This window comes from Ciconia boyciana, chromosome 30, assembly GCF_034638445.1.
Source record: "Ciconia boyciana chromosome 30, ASM3463844v1, whole genome shotgun sequence".
NCBI classification, from domain to species: domain Eukaryota; kingdom Metazoa; phylum Chordata; class Aves; order Ciconiiformes; family Ciconiidae; genus Ciconia; species Ciconia boyciana.
Genome location: NC_132963.1, coordinates 1315408 through 1331743, shown reverse-complemented (window position 1 = coordinate 1331743; position 16336 = coordinate 1315408). Strand labels below are relative to the sequence as shown.

Genomic DNA, 16336 nt, shown 5'->3' with positions numbered 1-16336 from the left:
CAGAAGCCCCCACTGCTCTCCCAGTCCCTCCCAGTCCCTCCCAGTCCCCCCACAGAAGCCCCCACTGCTCTCCCAGTGCCTCCCAGTCCCTCCCAGTGCCCACCAGCTGGCCGGCCAGCAGGGGCATGTACTCGATGATGGCCAGGCGGACGCGCCACTTGGCGTCCTCGGCCAGCTCGACGATGGCGGGCAGCAGGGACTGGGAGAGCTGGCGGATGCCGATGACCTCGTTGACGCAGTCCAGGTTGGAGATGATGTTGAGGCGAACCTCGGGGCACTGCGGGGACAGGGGACGGCGCGGTGGCACCTGCGGTGGCACCGGGGGCGGGGGGGCGGCACGTGGGGTGACACGGGGGTACTGGGAGGGGACACTGGGAGGGGACACCTGGGGTGGTGGCACCTATGGGTGACACGGGGTACTGGGAGGGGACACTGGGAGGGGACACCTATGGGTGACACGGGGGTACTGGGAGGGGACACTGGGAGGGGAGGGGACAGGGTGGTGGCACCTATGCGGTGGTGGCATCTATGGGTGACACAGGGATACTGGGAGGGGACACTGGGAGGGGAGGGGACAGGGTGGTGGCACCTGGGGTGGTGGCATCTATGGGGTGGTGGCACCTACAGAGATGACACTGGGGTGGCATCTGTGGGGTGACAGCGGATACTGGGAGGGGACACCTGGGTGGTGGCACCTCTGGGTGACACGGGACACTGGGAGGGGACACTGGGAGGGGAGGGGACAGGGTGGTGGCACCTATGGGATGGTGGCACCTATGGGTGACACAGGGCACTGGGAGGGGACACTGGGAGGGACACTGGGAGGAGGGACAGGGTGGTGGCACCTATGGGATGGTGGCACCTATGGGTGACACAGGGATACTGGGAGGGGACACTGGGAGGGGACACCTGGGGTGGTGGCACCTATGGGTGACACGGGGGTACTGGGAGGGGACACTGGGAGGGGACACTGGGGTGGTGGCACCTCTGGGTGACACAGGGACACTGGGAGGGGACACTGGGAGGGGACGGGACAGAGTGGTGGCACCTATGGGGTGGTGGCATCTATGGGTGACACAGGGGTACTGGGAGGGGACACTGGGAGGGGACGGGACAGGGTGGTGGCACCTGTGGGGTGGTGGCACCTCTGGGTGACACGGGGACACTGGGAGGGGACACTGGGAGGGGACACTGGGAGGGGACGGGACAGGGTGGTGGCACCTATGGGGTGGTGGCACCTATGGGTGACACGGGGGTACTGGGAGGGGACACTGGGAGGGGAGGGGACAGGGTGGTGGCACCTACAGAGATGACACTGGGGTGGCACCTATGGGTGACACGGGGATACTGGGAGGGGACACTGGGAGGGGACATGGTGGCACCTATGGGAGGGGACACTGGGAGGGGACAGGACAGGGTGGTGGCACCTATGGGGTGGTGGCACCTATGGGTGACACAGGGATACTGGGAGGGGACACTGGCACCTGGACTGGTGGCATCTATGGGGTGGTGACACTAGGGGTGGCATCTATGGGTGACACCTGTGGCGTGGCATTGGGATACGGGGAGGGGGTGGTGGCATCTGGGGTGGTGGCACCAGGACAGGTTACTGGGAGGGGGACAGCTGAGGTGGGGACACTGGGGTGGTGGCACCTGGGGTGGTGGCACCGGGAGGTAGCACTTGAGGTGGTGGCATTTATGGGGTGGCACTGGGAGGGGGACACCTGGGGGAGGTGGCACTGAGGTGGTGGCTCCCCAAGTGTCCCCAGATGTCCCCATGATGGTGACGCCATCCCCAAGCCCTCAACCGGGTTGGCCGTGCCACCACGCTCCCCGCCATGATGTCCCCAACCCACCAACAACCTCATATCCCCGAGAGTCCCCGCGCGTCCCCAGATGTCCCCAACTATCCCCAGATGTCCCCCCACCATGGTGGCACTGTCTCCAGAGTGTCCCCAACGACGGTGACACCACCCTCAACCCCCCAACCAGGTTGGTTGCGCCACCGGGATCTCCATGATGTCCCCAGTCCGTCGGCATCCCCGCGGCCCTGAGGGTCCCCAAGTGTCCCCAGCCATCCCCGACCATCCCAGATGTCCCCAAAGTGTCCCCAAAATGTCCCCACCTCGTCCTTGAGCTGCGCGAGGAAGAGGGGCAGGAGATGCTCCACCGTGTTGTCCTTCCCCAAGATGGGGGACAACCCCATGATGACAGAGGCCAGCGCCGACTTCACGTGTTGGTTGGCGTCCGACACCAGCTCCTGGGGACACCATGGGGACACCGTGGGGTGGGGACATCCGTATGGGGTGGGGACATCCGTATGGGGTGGGGACATCCGTATGGGGTGGGGACATCCATATGGGTCCCCCGGGGTAGGGGTTTGCGCTGTGGGGTGGCTCAGAGGTGGCCCTGAGATGTCCCCGTGATGTCCTACCACCTCAGGAGGTCCCCAGGGCTGTCCCCATGGGGTCCCTGGGGTGTCCCCATGGGGTCCCACCATCCCAGGAGGTCCCCAGGGGTGTCCCCATGATGTCCCACCACCCCAGAAGGTCTCAAGAGGTGGCCCCAGGGTGTCCCCATGGGGTCCCACCACCTCAGGAGGTCCCCAGGGGTGTCCCCATGATGTCCCACCACCTCAGGAGGTCCCCAGGGGTGTCCCCATGGGGTTGCACCACACCAGGAGGTCCCCAGGGGTGTCCCCATGATGTCCCACCACCTCAGGAGGTCCCCAGGGTGTCCCCATGGGGTCCCTGGGGTGTCCCCATGGGGTTGCACCACGCCAGGAGGTCCCCAGGCGTGTCCCCACGATGTCCCACCACCTCAGGAGGTCCCTAGGGGTGTTCCCAGAGTGTCTCCATGATGTCCCACCACCCCAGAAGATCTCAAGAGGTGGCCCCAGGGTGTCCCCATGATGTCCCACCACCCCAAGGTGTCCCCTGGGGTGTCCCCGTGATGCTCCTCCACCCTAGACTGGCCCTAGGGGTGTCCCTAGGGTGTTCCCATGATGTCCCACCACTCCAGGAGGTCCCCAGGGGTGTCCCCATGACATCTCACCACCCTCAGATGTCCCCTGGGGTGTCCCCATGATGTTCCTCCACCCTAGACTGGCCCTAGGGGTGTCCCTAGGGTGTCCCCATGATGTCCCACCACGCCAGGAGGTCCCCAGGGGTGTCCCCATGATGTCCCACCACCTCAGGAGGTCCCTAGGGGTGTTCCCAGAGCGTCCCCATGATGTCCCACCACCCCAGAAGGTCTCAAGAGGTGGCCCCAGGGTGTCCCCGTGACATCTCACCACCCTCAGATGTCCCCTGGGGTGTCCCCACGATCTTTTTCCACCCTAGACTGGCCCTAGGGGTGTCCCTAGGGTGTCCCCATGATGTCCCACCACCCCAGGAGGTCCCCAGGGGTGTCCCCATGACATCTCACCACCCTCAGATGTCCCCTGGGGTGTCCCCGTGATGCTCCTCCACTCTAGACTGGCCCTAGGGGTGGCCCTAGGGTGTCCCCATGATGTCCCACCACCTCAGGAGGTCCCTAGGGGTGTTCCCAGAGTGTCCCCATGATGTCCCACCACCCCAGAAGGTCTCAAGAGGTGGCCCCAGGATGTCCCCATGACGTCCCACCACCCCAAGGTGACGCAAAACAAAACCTAGCCCATGATGCCGTCACCACCGTGTCCCCACGATGTACCCCCCCCAACGCCAGGGTGTCCCCATGATGTCCCCCCACCCCGTGGTGTCCCCATGATGTCCCCCCACCCCGTGGTGTCCCCAAGTGTCCCTTACCTTGATGCAGGGCAGGATCTGGCCCATGATGACGGCCTCCCGGCAGTCTGGGGACAGGTTCTCGCAGAACTCTGGAGACGGGGACAAAGTGACATCAGCTGGGGACGTGGGGACAACGGGAATGGCCTTGGGGACGTGGGGGACTCCCGGGACCATCCCTGGGGACATGGGGACCATCTCTAGGGACGCAAGAGACTCCGGGGACCATCCCTGGGGACACCAGGACCATCCTTGGGGACACCAGGACCTGGGGATGGCTCTTGGGGACCTGAGGACCATCCTTAGGGACATGGGGACCTTCCTTGGGGACATGGGGACCTGGAGACCATCCTTGGGGACACCAGGACATGGGGACAGTCTCTGGGGACACAAGGGACTCTAGTGACCACCCCTGGGGACATGAGGACCTGGAGATCATCCTTGGGGACACCAGGACCATCCTTGGGGACACCAGGACCTGGGGATGGTTCTTGGGGACCAGAAGACCTTCCTTGGGGACCTGGGGACCTTCCTTGGGGACACGGGGACCTGGGGACGGTCTCTGGGGACACCGGGACACCAGTGACGACCCTTGGGGACACAGTGACCGCCTCCATGGCCACAAAGCTCTCCAAGAACCCTCCTTGGAGCCCATCCCCGAGGCCACGGGGACCCAGGACCCATCTCTAGGGACACCAGGACCCTCCTTGGGGACACGGGGACCGACCCTGGGGACACCGGGGACTCCAGGGACCATCCCTGGGGACATGGGGACCATCTCTAGGGACGCAAGAGACTCCGGGGACCATCCTTGGGGACACCAGGACCTGGGGATGGCTCTTGGGGACCTGAGGACCATCCTTAGGGACATGGGGACCTTCCTTGGGGACATGGGGACCTGGAGACCATCCTTGGGGACATGGGGACCTTCCTTGGGGACAGGGGGATCTGGAGACCATCCTTGGGGACACCAGGACCATCCTTGGGGACACCAGGACCTGGGGACCTGAAGACCTTCCTTGAGGACATGGAGACCTTCCTTGGGGACATGGGCACCTGGGGACGGTCTCTGGGGACACAAGGGACACCAGTGACCACCCCTGGGGACATGGGGACCTGGAGACCATCCTTGGGGACACCAGGACCATCCTTGGGGACACCAGGACCTGGGGACCTGAGGACCATCCTTAGGGACATGGGGACCTTCCTTGGGGACATGGAGACCTGGGGACCATCCTTAGGGACATGGGGACCTTCCTTGGGGACCATCCTTGGGGACACCAGGACCTGGGGACCTGAGGACCATCCTTAGGGACATGGGGACCTTCCTTGGGGACACCGGGACCTGGGGATGGTTCCTGGGGACCTGAGGACCAATCCTTGAGGACATGGGGACCTTCTTTGAGGACATGGGGACCTGGAGACCATCCTTGGGGACACCGGGACCTGGGGATGGTTCTTGGGGACCTGAGGACCATCCTTAGGGACATGGGGACCTGGAGACCATCCTTGGGGACACCAGGACATGGGGACAGTCTCTGGGGACACAAGGGACACCAGTGACCACTCCTGGGGACATGAGGACCTGGAGACCATCCTTGGGGACACCAGGACCATCCTTGGGGACACCAGGACCTGGGGACCTGAAGACCTTCCTTGGGGACCTGGGGACCTTCCTTGGGGACACGGGGACCTTCCTTGGGGACGGTCTCTGGGGACACCGGGACACCAGTGACCACCCCTGGGGACATGGGGACCTGGAGACCATCCTTGGGGACACCAGGACCATCCTTGGGGACACCAGGACCTGGGGATGGCTCTTGGGGACCTGAGGACCATCCTTAGGGACATGGGGACCTTCCTTGGGGACATGGGGACCTGGAGACCATCCTTGGGGACACCAGGACCATCCTTGGGGACACCAGGACCTGGGGATGGCTCTTGGGGACCTGAGGACCATCCTTAGGGACATGGGGACCTTCCTTGGGGACATGGGGACCTGGAGACCATCCTTGGGGACACCAGGACCTGGGGACCTTCCTTGGGGACACGGGGACCTGGGGACGGTCTCTGGGGACACCGGGACACCAGTGACGACCCTTGGGGACACGGTGACCACCTCCATGGCCACAAAGCTCTCCAAGAACCCTCCTTGGAGCCCATCCCCGAGGCCACGGGGACCCAGGACCCATCTCTAGGGACACCAGGACCCTCCTTGGGGACAGGGGGACCGACCCTGGGGACACCGGGGACTCCGGGACCATCCCTGGGGACATGGGGACCATCTCTAGGGACGCAAGAGACTCCGGGGACCATCCTTGGGGACACCAGGACCTGGGGATGGCTCTTGGGGACCTGAGGACCATCCTTGGGGACAGGGGGACCTTCCTTGGGGACAGGGGGACCTTCCTTGGGGACAGGGGGACCTGGAGACCATCCTTGGGGACACCAGGACCATCCTTGGGGACACCAGGACCTGGGGACCTGAAGACCTTCCTTGAGGACATGGGGACCTTCCTTGGGGACACGGGGACCTGGGGACGGTCTCTGGGGACACAAGGGACACCAGTGACCACCCCTGGGGACATGAGGACCTGGAGACCATCCTTGGGGACACCAGGACCATCCTTGGGGACCTGAGGACCATCCTTGGGGACACCGGGACCTGGGGATGGTTCCTGGGGACCTGAGGACCAATCCTTGAGGACATGGGGACCTTCTTTGAGGACATGGGGACCTGGAGACCATCCTTGGGGACACCGGGACCTGGGGATGGTTCTTGGGGACCTGAGGACCATCCTTAGGGACATGGGGACCTGGAGACCATCCTTGGGGACACCAGGACATGGGGACAGTCTCTGGGGACACAAGGGACACCAGTGACCACTCCTGGGGACATGAGGACCTGGAGACCATCCTTGGGGACACCAGGACCATCCTTGGGGACACCAGGACCTGGGGACCTGAAGACCTTCCTTGGGGACCTGGGGACCTTCCTTGGGGACACGGGGACCTTCCTTGGGGACGGTCTCTGGGGACACCGGGACACCAGTGACCACCCCTGGGGACATGGGGACCTGGAGACCATCCTTGGGGACACCAGGACCATCCTTGGGGACACCAGGACCTGGGGATGGCTCTTGGGGACCTGAGGACCATCCTTAGGGACATGGGGACCTTCCTTGGGGACATGGGGACCTGGAGACCATCCTTGGGGACACCAGGACCATCCTTGGGGACACCAGGACCTGGGGATGGCTCTTGGGGACCTGAGGACCATCCTTAGGGACATGGGGACCTTCCTTGGGGACATGGGGACCTGGAGACCATCCTTGGGGACACCAGGACCTGGGGACCTTCCTTGGGGACACGGGGACCTGGGGACGGTCTCTGGGGACACCGGGACACCAGTGACGACCCTTGGGGACACGGTGACCACCTCCATGGCCACAAAGCTCTCCAAGAACCCTCCTTGGAGCCCATCCCCGAGGCCACGGGGACCCAGGACCCATCTCTAGGGACACCAGGACCCTCCTTGGGGACAGGGGGACCGACCCTGGGGACACCGGGGACTCCCGGGACCATCCCTGGGGACATGGGGACCATCTCTAGGGACGCAAGAGACTCCGGGGACCATCCTTGGGGACACCAGGACCTGGGGATGGCTCTTGGGGACCTGAGGACCATCCTTGGGGACATGGGGACCTTCCTTGGGGACAGGGGGACCTTCCTTGGGGACAGGGGGACCTGGAGACCATCCTTGGGGACACCAGGACCATCCTTGGGGACACCAGGACCTGGGGACCTGAAGACCTTCCTTGAGGACATGGGGACCTTCCTTGGGGACACGGGGACCTGGGGACGGTCTCTGGGGACACAAGGGACACCAGTGACCACCCCTGGGGACATGAGGACCTGGAGACCATCCTTGGGGACACCAGGACCATCCTTGGGGACCTGAGGACCATCCTTGGGGACACCGGGACCTGGGGATGGTTCCTGGGGACCTGAGGACCAATCCTTGAGGACATGGGGACCTTCTTTGGGGACATGGGGACCTGGAGACCATCCTTGGGGACACCGGGACCTGGGGATGGTTCTTGGGGACCTGAGGACCATCCTTAGGGACATGGGGACCTGGAGACCATCCTTGGGGACACCAGGACATGGGGACAGTCTCTGGGGACACAAGGGACACCAGTGACCACTCCTGGGGACATGAGGACCTGGAGACCATCCTTGGGGACACCAGGACCATCCTTGGGGACACCAGGACCTGGGGACCTGAAGACCTTCCTTGGGGACCTGGGGACCTTCCTTGGGGACACGGGGACCTGGGGACGGTCTCTGGGGACACAAGGGACACCAGTGACCACCCCTGGGCACATGAGGACCTGGAGACCATCCTTGGGGACACCAGGACCATCCTTGGGGACACCAGGACCTGGGGATGGCTCTTGGGGACCTGAGGACCATCCTTAGGGACATGGGGACCTTCCTTGGGGACATGGGGACATGGGGACAGTCTCTGGGGACACAAGGGACACCAGTGACCACCCCGGGGACATGAAGACCTGGAGACCATCCTTGGGGACACCAGGACCATCCTTGGGGACACCGGGACCTGGGGATGGTTCCTGGGGACCTGAGGACCAATCCTTGAGGACATGGGGACCTTCCTTGGGGACATTGGGACCTGGAGACCATCCTTGGGGACACCAGGACATGGGGACAGTCTCTGGGGACACAAGGGACACCAGTGACCACTCCTGGGGACATGAGGACCTGGAGACCATCCTTGGGGACACCAGGACCATCCTTGGGGACACCAGGACCTGGGGACCTGAAGACCTTCCTTGGGGACCTGGGGACCTTCCTTGGGGACACGGGGACCTGGGGACGGTCTCTGGGGACACAAGGGACACCAGTGACCACCCCTGGGGACATGGGGACCTGGAGACCATCCTTGGGGACACCAGGACCATCCTTGGGGACACCAGGACCTGGGGATGGCTCTTGGGGACATGGGGACCTTCCTTGGGGACACGGGCACCTGGGGACGGTCTCTGGGGACACCGGGACACCAGTGACGACCCTTGGGGACACGGTGACCACCTCCATGGCCACAAAGCTCTCCAAGAACCCTCCTTGGAGCCCATCCCCGAGGCCACGGTGACCCAGGACCCATCTCTAGGGACACCAGGACCCTCCTTGGGGACACGGGGACCGACCCTGGGGACACCGGGGACTCCCGGGACCATCCCTGGGGACATGGGGACCATCTCTAGGGACGCAAGAGACTCCGGGGACCATCCTTGGGGACACCAGGACCTGGGGATGGCTCTTGGGGACCTGAGGACCATCCTTGGGGACATGGGGACCTTCCTTGGGGACAGGGGACCTTCCTTGGGGACAGGGGACCTTCCTTGGGGACAGGGGACCTGGAGACCATCCTTGGGGACACCAGGACCATCCTTGGGGACACCAGGACCTGGGGACCTGAAGACCTTCCTTGAGGACATGGGGACCTTCCTTGGGGACACGGGGACCTGGGGACGGTCTCTGGGGACACAAGGGACACCAGTGACCACCCCTGGGGACATGAGGACCTGGAGACCATCCTTGGGGACACCAGGACCATCCTTGGGGACCTGAGGACCATCCTTGGGGACACCGGGACCTGGGGATGGTTCCTGGGGACCTGAGGACCAATCCTTGAGGACATGGGGACCTTCTTTGGGGACATGGGGACCTGGAGACCATCCTTGGGGACACCGGGACCTGGGGATGGTTCTTGGGGACCTGAGGACCATCCTTAGGGACATGGGGACCTGGAGACCATCCTTGGGGACACCAGGACATGGGGACAGTCTCTGGGGACACAAGGGACACCAGTGACCACTCCTGGGGACATGAGGACCTGGAGACCATCCTTGGGGACACCAGGACCATCCTTGGGGACACCAGGACCTGGGGACCTGAAGACCTTCCTTGGGGACCTGGGGACCTTCCTTGGGGACACGGGGACCTGGGGACGGTCTCTGGGGACACAAGGGACACCAGTGACCACCCCTGGGCACATGAGGACCTGGAGACCATCCTTGGGGACACCAGGACCATCCTTGGGGACACCAGGACCTGGGGATGGCTCTTGGGGACCTGAGGACCATCCTTAGGGACATGGGGACCTTCCTTGGGGACATGGGGACATGGGGACAGTCTCTGGGGACACAAGGGACACCAGTGACCACCCCGGGGACATGAAGACCTGGAGACCATCCTTGGGGACACCAGGACCATCCTTGGGGACACCGGGACCTGGGGATGGTTCCTGGGGACCTGAGGACCAATCCTTGAGGACATGGGGACCTTCCTTGGGGACATTGGGACCTGGAGACCATCCTTGGGGACACCAGGACATGGGGACAGTCTCTGGGGACACAAGGGACACCAGTGACCACTCCTGGGGACATGAGGACCTGGAGACCATCCTTGGGGACACCAGGACCATCCTTGGGGACACCAGGACCTGGGGACCTGAAGACCTTCCTTGGGGACCTGGGGACCTTCCTTGGGGACACGGGGACCTGGGGACGGTCTCTGGGGACACAAGGGACACCAGTGACCACCCCTGGGGACATGGGGACCTGGAGACCATCCTTGGGGACACCAGGACCATCCTTGGGGACACCAGGACCTGGGGATGGCTCTTGGGGACATGGGGACCTTCCTTGGGGACACGGGCACCTGGGGACGGTCTCTGGGGACACCGGGACACCAGTGACGACCCTTGGGGACACGGTGACCACCTCCATGGCCACAAAGCTCTCCAAGAACCCTCCTTGGAGCCCATCCCCGAGGCCACGGTGACCCAGGACCCATCTCTAGGGACACCAGGACCCTCCTTGGGGACACGGGGACCGACCCTGGGGACACCGGGGACTCCCGGGACCATCCCTGGGGACATGGGGACCATCTCTAGGGACGCAAGAGACTCCGGGGACCATCCTTGGGGACACCAGGACCTGGGGATGGCTCTTGGGGACCTGAGGACCATCCTTAGGGACATGGGGACCTTCCTTGGGGACATGGGGACCTGGAGACCATCCTTGGGGACACCAGGACCTGGGGACCTTCCTTGGGGACACGGGGACCTGGGGACGGTCTCTGGGGACACCGGGACACCAGTGACGACCCTTGGGGACACGGTGACCACCTCCATGGCCACAAAGCTCTCTAAGAACCCTCCTTGGAGCCCATCCCCGAGGCCACGGGGACCCAGGACCCATCTCTAGGGACACCAGGACCCTCCTTGGGGACAGGGGGACCGACCGAGGGGGTCCCCAAGCATCCGGGGGGTGGGGGGGTGGGGGAGGGAGGTGACCCCCAGCTGACCTTTGACCTTGTGGGAGGCGGCCGCCCGCACCTCGGCCTCGCAGTCCTTCATCAGGCTCTGGAAGGCCCCGACCAGGTCGGTCTTGGTGATCTCGGGACCTACGGCTCTTTGGAGCTGGCGGGGTCAAAGGTTAAAGGTCAAACGGCTCCCCGACGACGTCCCCAATCGTCCCCAAGGGCGTCCGCACCCCCCCCCCCCCCGCCCCCGCTATCCCTCCAAAACGGCCCCAAATCGCCATGAAACGTCCCCAAAACGTCTCCCCAAGTGTCGCCGGGGGGGTCCGCAAATGTCCCCAGGGGTGTCCCCAAGTGTCCCCAAGGGTGTCCCCGAACGTCGTCGTCCCCAACGTCCCTCCAAAATGTCCCCGCGTGTCCCCAAACTTCCCCCCCGATCATCTCAAATGTCCCCAAATGTCCCCAGGGGGGTCCGCAGGTGTCCCCAAATGTCCCCAAGAGTGTCCCCAAATGTCCCCCCAACATCCCTCCAAAATGTCCCCACGTGTCCCCAAACTTCCCCAAATCATCTCAAACATCCCCAAACGTCCCCAGGGGGTCCCCAGGTGTCCCCAACTGTCCCCAAGAGCGTCCCCAAATGTCCCCAAGAGCGTCCCCAACTGTCATCGTCATTCCCCCTCCCCCCCCAAATGTCCCCAAAATTCCCTCCAAATTGTCTCAAACATCCCCGTATGTCCCCAGGGGCGTCCCCACGTGTCCCCAGATGTCCCCAGGGGTGTCCCCAACTGTCCCCAATGGTGTCCCCAAATGTCCCCAGGGGTGTCCCCAAATGTCCCCCCAACATCCCTCCAAAATGTCCCCACGTGTCCCCACACATCGCCCCAAATCCTCTCAAACGTCCCAGTATGGCCCCAGGGGCGTCCCCACGTGTCCCCAGATGTCCCCAGGGGTGTCCCCAACTGTCCCCAATGGTGTCCCCAGATGTCCCCAGGGGTGTCCCCAAATTGTTCCCCCCAACATCCCTCCAAAATGTCCCCGGCGTGTCCCCAAACTTCCCCCAAATCATCTCAAACGTCCCCGAACGTCCCCAGGGGGTCCCCAGGTGTCCCCAACTGTCCCCAAGAGCGTCCCCAACTGTCATCGTCATTCCCCCTCCCCCCACCAAATGTCCCCAAAATTCCCTCCAAATTGTCTCAAACATCCCCGTATGTCCCCAGGGCGTCCCCACGTGTCCCCAGATGTCCCCAAGAGTGTCCCCAACTGTCCCCAATGGTGTCCCCAGGGGTGTCCCCAAATGTCCCCCCAATATCCCTCCAAAATGTCCCCACGTGTCCCCAAACTTCCCCCCAAATCATCTCAAACGTCCCCGAACGTCCCCAGGGGGTCCCCACGTGTCCCCAAATGTCCCCAACTGTCCCCAATGGTGTCCCCAGATGTCCCCAAGAGTGTCCCCAAATGTCCCCAATGGTGTCCCCAAATGTCCCCAATGGTGTCCCCAAATTGTTCCCCCAACATCCCTCCAAAATGTCCCCACGTGTCCCCAAACTTCCCCCCAAATCATCTCAAACGTCCCCGAACGTCCCCAGGGGGTCCCCAGGTGTCCCCAACTGTCCCCAAGAGCGTCCCCAAATGTCCCCAAGAGCATCCCCAACTGTCATCGTCATTCCCCCCACACACACACACAAATGTCCCCAAAATTCCCTCCATATTGTCTCAAACATCCCCGTATGTCCCCAGGGCGTCCCCACGTGTCCCCAGATGTCCCCACGAGTGTCCCCAAATGTCCTTCCCCTCAAGGATCTCTCCATAATGTCCCCAAGGTTGTCCCCACCTGTCCCCAAATATCCCCACGTGTCCCCAAAATGTCCCCATGTGTCCCCCAAATGTCCTCAAAATCTCCCCCCAAAAGGAGCCCTCCAAAATGTCCCCAGATGTCCCCAAGGGGGTCCCCACATGTCCCCACATCTCCTCTGTCATCCCCGGGGGGAGGGGGTGTCCCAAAGTGTCCCCAACTGTCCCCAAAGTGTCCCCAACCGTCCCCGCAAGGCTCCCCAAATGTCCCCCTAAAAATATTCCTCCCTAATGTCCCCAAGGGTGTCCCCAAATGTCCCCAAGGGTGTCCCCACGTGTCCCCAAAAGCAACCCAAGTTGTCACCCCAAAATGTCCCCAAACGCTCCCCAAATACCCCACAGGGCTCCCACAATGTCCCCAAATGTCCCCATGTGTCCCCACAACCCCCCAAAGTCCCCAAATGCCCCCAGGGTGTCCCCAAATGTCCCCAGGGGCGACCCACGTTGTCACCATCAAAATATCCCTCCAAAATGTCCCCATGTGTCCCCACAGGGGTCCTAAAATGTCCCCAAACGTCCCCAAATGTCCCCCAAGGGTGTCCCCACGTGTCTGGGGTGTCCCCGTGTGTCCCCACAACCCCCCCAAAGTCCCCAAATGCCCCCCAGGGTGTCCCCAAATGTCCCCAGGGATGTCTCCATGTGTCCCCAGGGGCGACCCACGTTGTCACCATCAAAATATCCCTCCAAAATGTCCCCATGTGTCCCCACAGGGGTCCTAAAATGTCCCCAAACGTCCCCAAATGTCCCCCAAGGGTGGCCCCACGTGTCTGGGGTGTCCCTTTGTGTCCCCACAACCCCCCCCAAAGTCCCCAAGTGCCCCCCAGGGTGTCCCCAAATGTCCCCAGGGATGTCTCCATGTGTCCCCTGGGGCAACCCACGTTGTCACCATCAAAATATCCCTCCAAAATGTCCCCATGTGTCCCCACAGGGGTCCTAAAATGTCCCCAAATGTCCCCCAAGGGTGTCCCCACGTGTCTGGGGTGTCCCCGTGTGTCCCCACAACCCGCCCCAAAGTCCCCAAATGCCCCCCAGGGTGTCCCCAAATGTCCCCAGGAGCAACCCACGTTGTCACCATCAAAATATCCCTCCAAAATGTGCCCATGTGTCCCCTAAGGGACCCTAAAATGTCCCCAAATGTCCCCCAAGGGTGTCCCCATGTGTCTGGGGTGTCCCCGTGTGTCCCCACAACCCCCCCCAAAGTCCCCAAATGTCGCCAGGGTGTCCCCAAATGTCCCCAGGGGCAACCCACGTTGTCACCATTAAAATATCCCTCCAAAATGTCCCCATGTGGCCCCACAGGGGGCCTAAAATGTTCCCCAATGTCCCCCAAGGGTGTCCCCACGTGTCTGGGGTGTCCCTGTGTGTCCCCACAACCCGCCCCAAAGTCCCCAAATGCCCCCCAGGGTGTCACCATCAAAATATCCCTCCAAAATGTCCCCATGTGTCCCCACAGGGGTCCTAAAATGTCCCCAAACGTCCCCAAATGCTCCCCAAGGGTGTCCCCACGTGTCTGGGGTGTCCCCGTGTGTCCCCACAACCCCCCCCAAAGTCCCCAAATGCCCCCCAGCGTGTCACCATCAAAATATCCCTCCAAAATGTCCCCATGTGTCCCCACAGGGGTCCTAAAATGTCCCCAAACGTCCCCAAATGCTCCCCAAGGGTGTCCCCACATGTCTGGGGTGTCCCCGTGTGTCCCCACAACCCCCCCCAAAGTCCCCAAATGTCCCCAGGGATGTCCCCAAATGTCCCCAGGGTGTCCCCAAATGTCCCCAGGGGCGACCCACGTTGTCACCATCAAAATATCCCTCCAAAATGTCCCCAAACGTCCCCATGTGTCCCCACAGGGGTCCTAAAATGTCCCCAAACGTCCCCAAATGCCCCCCAGGGTGTCCCCAAATGTCCCCAGGGGCGACCCACGTTGTCACCATCAAAATATCCCTCCAAAATGTCCCCATGTGTCCCCACAGGGGTCCTAAAATGTCCCCAAACGTCCCCAAATGTCCCCCAAGGGTGTCCCCACGTGTCTGGGCTGTCCCCAAACATCCCCACGTGTCCCCACAACCCCCCCCAAACATCCCCACGTGTCCCCCAAGGGCGTCCCCAAACGTCCCCAAGGCTCGTCCCCACGTTCTTCCCCACCGTCCCCATAACCCAACGTCCCCGAGATCGTCCCCTCACCTCGGTGAACTTGTCGGCCACCATGTAACGGACGCGCCACGACTTGTCCTCGGCCGCCTGCCGCAGGGTGGGCATCACCAGTCCCTCCAGTTCCTCCTGCGGCAGCAACTGGGCGATGCTCACGCAGGCCTCCACCGCCAACAGCCGCACCGAGTCCTTGGGGGGACAACACCCAACCACGCGGTGTAGGGGACGTCGGGTATTTGGGGACAACCCCTTTGTCACCCCCCTCAGGGGACCCAGACGTCCGGGGATGACCTTTACCTGCTCGTCGGAGGCGAGGTTGGAGAACATGGGGATGATCTCGCTCTTGACGTGCTCCAACTCTAAGACTTTAGCGAATTCGCCCAGCTTGGAAGCGGCGGCGCGACGGACCATGGGGGTGTCGTCCGAGCAGAGGTTGCGGAAGTATCTGGGGACGCGAGGACAATCCTTGGGGACGTCAGGAGATCCTTGGGGATGGCCCAGGAGAGCTGGGGATGTGCTATGGGGGGTGCTGGGCCAGGCCGTGAACCCCAAAATGGGTCGTGGGGGGCAAGGTGGGCACCCTGGGTTGACCTAGGGCAGCTTGAGGGACACGTAAGATGGGTTGGGGCCACCAAGGCTGGCTTGGAGACACCACAGATGGGTTGGGGACACTGGTGACACCTCGGGGGTGTGCTATGGGGGCTGCTGGACCAGGCCATGAACCCCAAAATGGGTCACGGGGGGCAAGGTGGGCACCCTGGGTTGACCTAGGGCAGCTTGAGGGACACCTAAGATGGGTTGGGGCCACCAAGGTTGGCTTGGGGACACCAGGGATGGGTTGGGGACACTGGTGACACCTCGGGGATGTGCCATGGGGGCTGCTGGACCAGGCCGTGAACCCCAAAATGGGTCACGGGAGCCAACGTGGGCACCCAGGGCTGACCTAGAGCAGCTTGAGGGACACGAAGGATGGGTTGGGGCCACCAAGGTTGGCTTGGGGACACTGGTGACACCTCGGGGATGTGCCATGGGGGATGCAGGACCAGGCCATGAACCCCAAAATGGGTTGTGGGGGGCAAGGTGGGCACCCTGGGTTGACCTAGGGCAGCTTGAGGGACACGAAGGATGGGTTGGGGCCACCAAGGTTGGCTTGGAGACACCACAGATGGGTTGGGGACACTGGTGACACCTCAGGTATGTGCTATGGGGGGTGCTGGGCCAGGCCG

General features: G+C 63.0%; 1 protein-coding gene across 2 annotated transcripts in view; it reads right to left on the bottom strand.

Annotated features, from left to right (window-relative positions):
* Positions 1–16336, bottom strand: part of PPP2R1A (protein phosphatase 2 scaffold subunit Aalpha) — a 29461-nt gene that overhangs the window by 7217 nt on the left and 5908 nt on the right. The window contains exons 5-10 of one of the 2 annotated variants that reach the window (XM_072848276.1): positions 15408–15555; positions 15144–15299; positions 11160–11274; positions 3786–3856; positions 2126–2260; positions 104–307 (exon numbers count right to left, since the gene is read on the bottom strand). In XM_072848276.1, the coding sequence (XP_072704377.1) occupies positions 104–307; positions 2126–2260; positions 3786–3856; positions 11160–11274; positions 15144–15299; positions 15408–15555 (829 nt within the window). The remainder of the gene's footprint in view (positions 1–103; positions 308–2125; positions 2261–3785; positions 3857–11159; positions 11275–15143; positions 15300–15407; positions 15556–16336) is intronic. The other variant, XM_072848277.1, reaches the window with a different exon arrangement.